At 50.5% G+C, this 1,299-nt stretch overlaps 1 protein-coding gene across 1 annotated transcript in view; it reads right to left on the bottom strand.

Annotated features, from left to right (window-relative positions):
* The window catches only part of LOC113209516 (small G protein signaling modulator 1-like), a gene marked incomplete at its 3' end in the record, with an annotated part of 35,225 nt that overhangs the window by 21,870 nt on the left and 12,056 nt on the right, over positions 1–1,299 (bottom strand). Inside the window, exon 2 of the mRNA XM_052268038.1 lies at positions 369–412. Coding sequence (XP_052123998.1) covers positions 369–412 — 44 coding nt within the window. The remainder of the gene's footprint in view (positions 1–368; positions 413–1,299) is intronic.

Raw genomic sequence — 1,299 nt, 5'->3', positions numbered from 1 at the left:
GGGGGGAGGCAGGGGAGAAATAACACAGGTAGAACAAATAATAAGGCACCTGGCGGGAAGGGTACACAATACAGTAAACAAAAAGGCTTGGATTTTTAGCAGCCCTTCATGCAATAAATCCGAAATCATCGCAAAATTAATACCGCACTCAAATTGTGAGATGAAAATCTATCACACTCCTACTCGCAGTGAATCATGGGAATCTCGATTGGATTTTCACTCGCAAAGGTGCGAATGTTATCCCAACTATACAATGACAGTGCTGCACTCATGTGGTACGAACAGTATAACTACACGAAAGTGAGCGGAACCTATCAGCCTTCTGTAAACTTTTCTCGCTTGTTCTACGTACTTATAGCTGGACTTACCTCTTTCTTGACATTGTCGATGAGTTTCTTCTTGAAGTTCTTGTCTGTAACAGAGAGAGAGGGAAAGAGTGGTTTACTCAGAAGCGAAAGGGACGACAAATTGTTAAGAGATGGCGACACGAAGAACACTACACAGAAGGCGGGGCCGACGACGGGGCTGGGCGGGGCGGATTCCCCAAACGAATATAATAGGAGCAGGCGGCTCTGCCCGGCATTGTCGCTCAAGTTGCTGAAATACGACTCGACGCGCACAACTTTTACCCCCCCCCCCCCAGCATCTCCCCTTCCAACCTCACTCTCCCCTGCCCCTCCCGCCACCACCAGCGCATGGAGTTGCGCCCGCAAGAGCTGAGGACGTCCCGTGTAAAGGACTTTCTAATCTACTACGAATAAAAGAAACAAAAAAACAAGAAAAGTAATCTAGACTGAACTCATTTGCTCTAAAGTTTTTAAAAAAGTCTGGCGCCTCCCCCGCCGCCGCTGCTATCGCCATCATAATACACCGGTGGAATGGGATATAAAACGAGCTTTAAAACGATGATCTTTAGCCGACCGTCAAATTGGAAATCTGCGGGCGAGACGAATCTTCTATATACGATTTTTAAAACAGCGAAAGAAGAGGAGGAGACGAAGGGGGGGGGGGATAGCTCACCAAAAATGCCAAAATATGCATGGCATTCAACGAGTTTGCAGTGTTGCCTCATTTAGGAGGCGGTAGATAGGAAGGGGCGCTGCCCGGCGCTGCCCTGCACAGGGCCCGAGCCCATGGGGGAATGAGATTATCCACGACCAGAGCGACACGACGTCCAGACCCGTGGAGCTCCGCTAGTGGCGTGGGAGGGAAGGGGGGAGGTGGGGCCGTAGTGGCCGGACGGCAGCGGCACAGACAACGAACGTGTCCGATGAGATGGCGGGGCGCAGATAAGCAGTA

Source organism: Frankliniella occidentalis, unplaced genomic scaffold, assembly GCF_000697945.3.
Source record: "Frankliniella occidentalis isolate FOCC.00 unplaced genomic scaffold, Focc_3.1 Scaffold63, whole genome shotgun sequence".
Classification (NCBI taxonomy): domain Eukaryota; kingdom Metazoa; phylum Arthropoda; class Insecta; order Thysanoptera; family Thripidae; genus Frankliniella; species Frankliniella occidentalis.
This window is presented reverse-complemented; position numbering and strand designations above follow the sequence as displayed.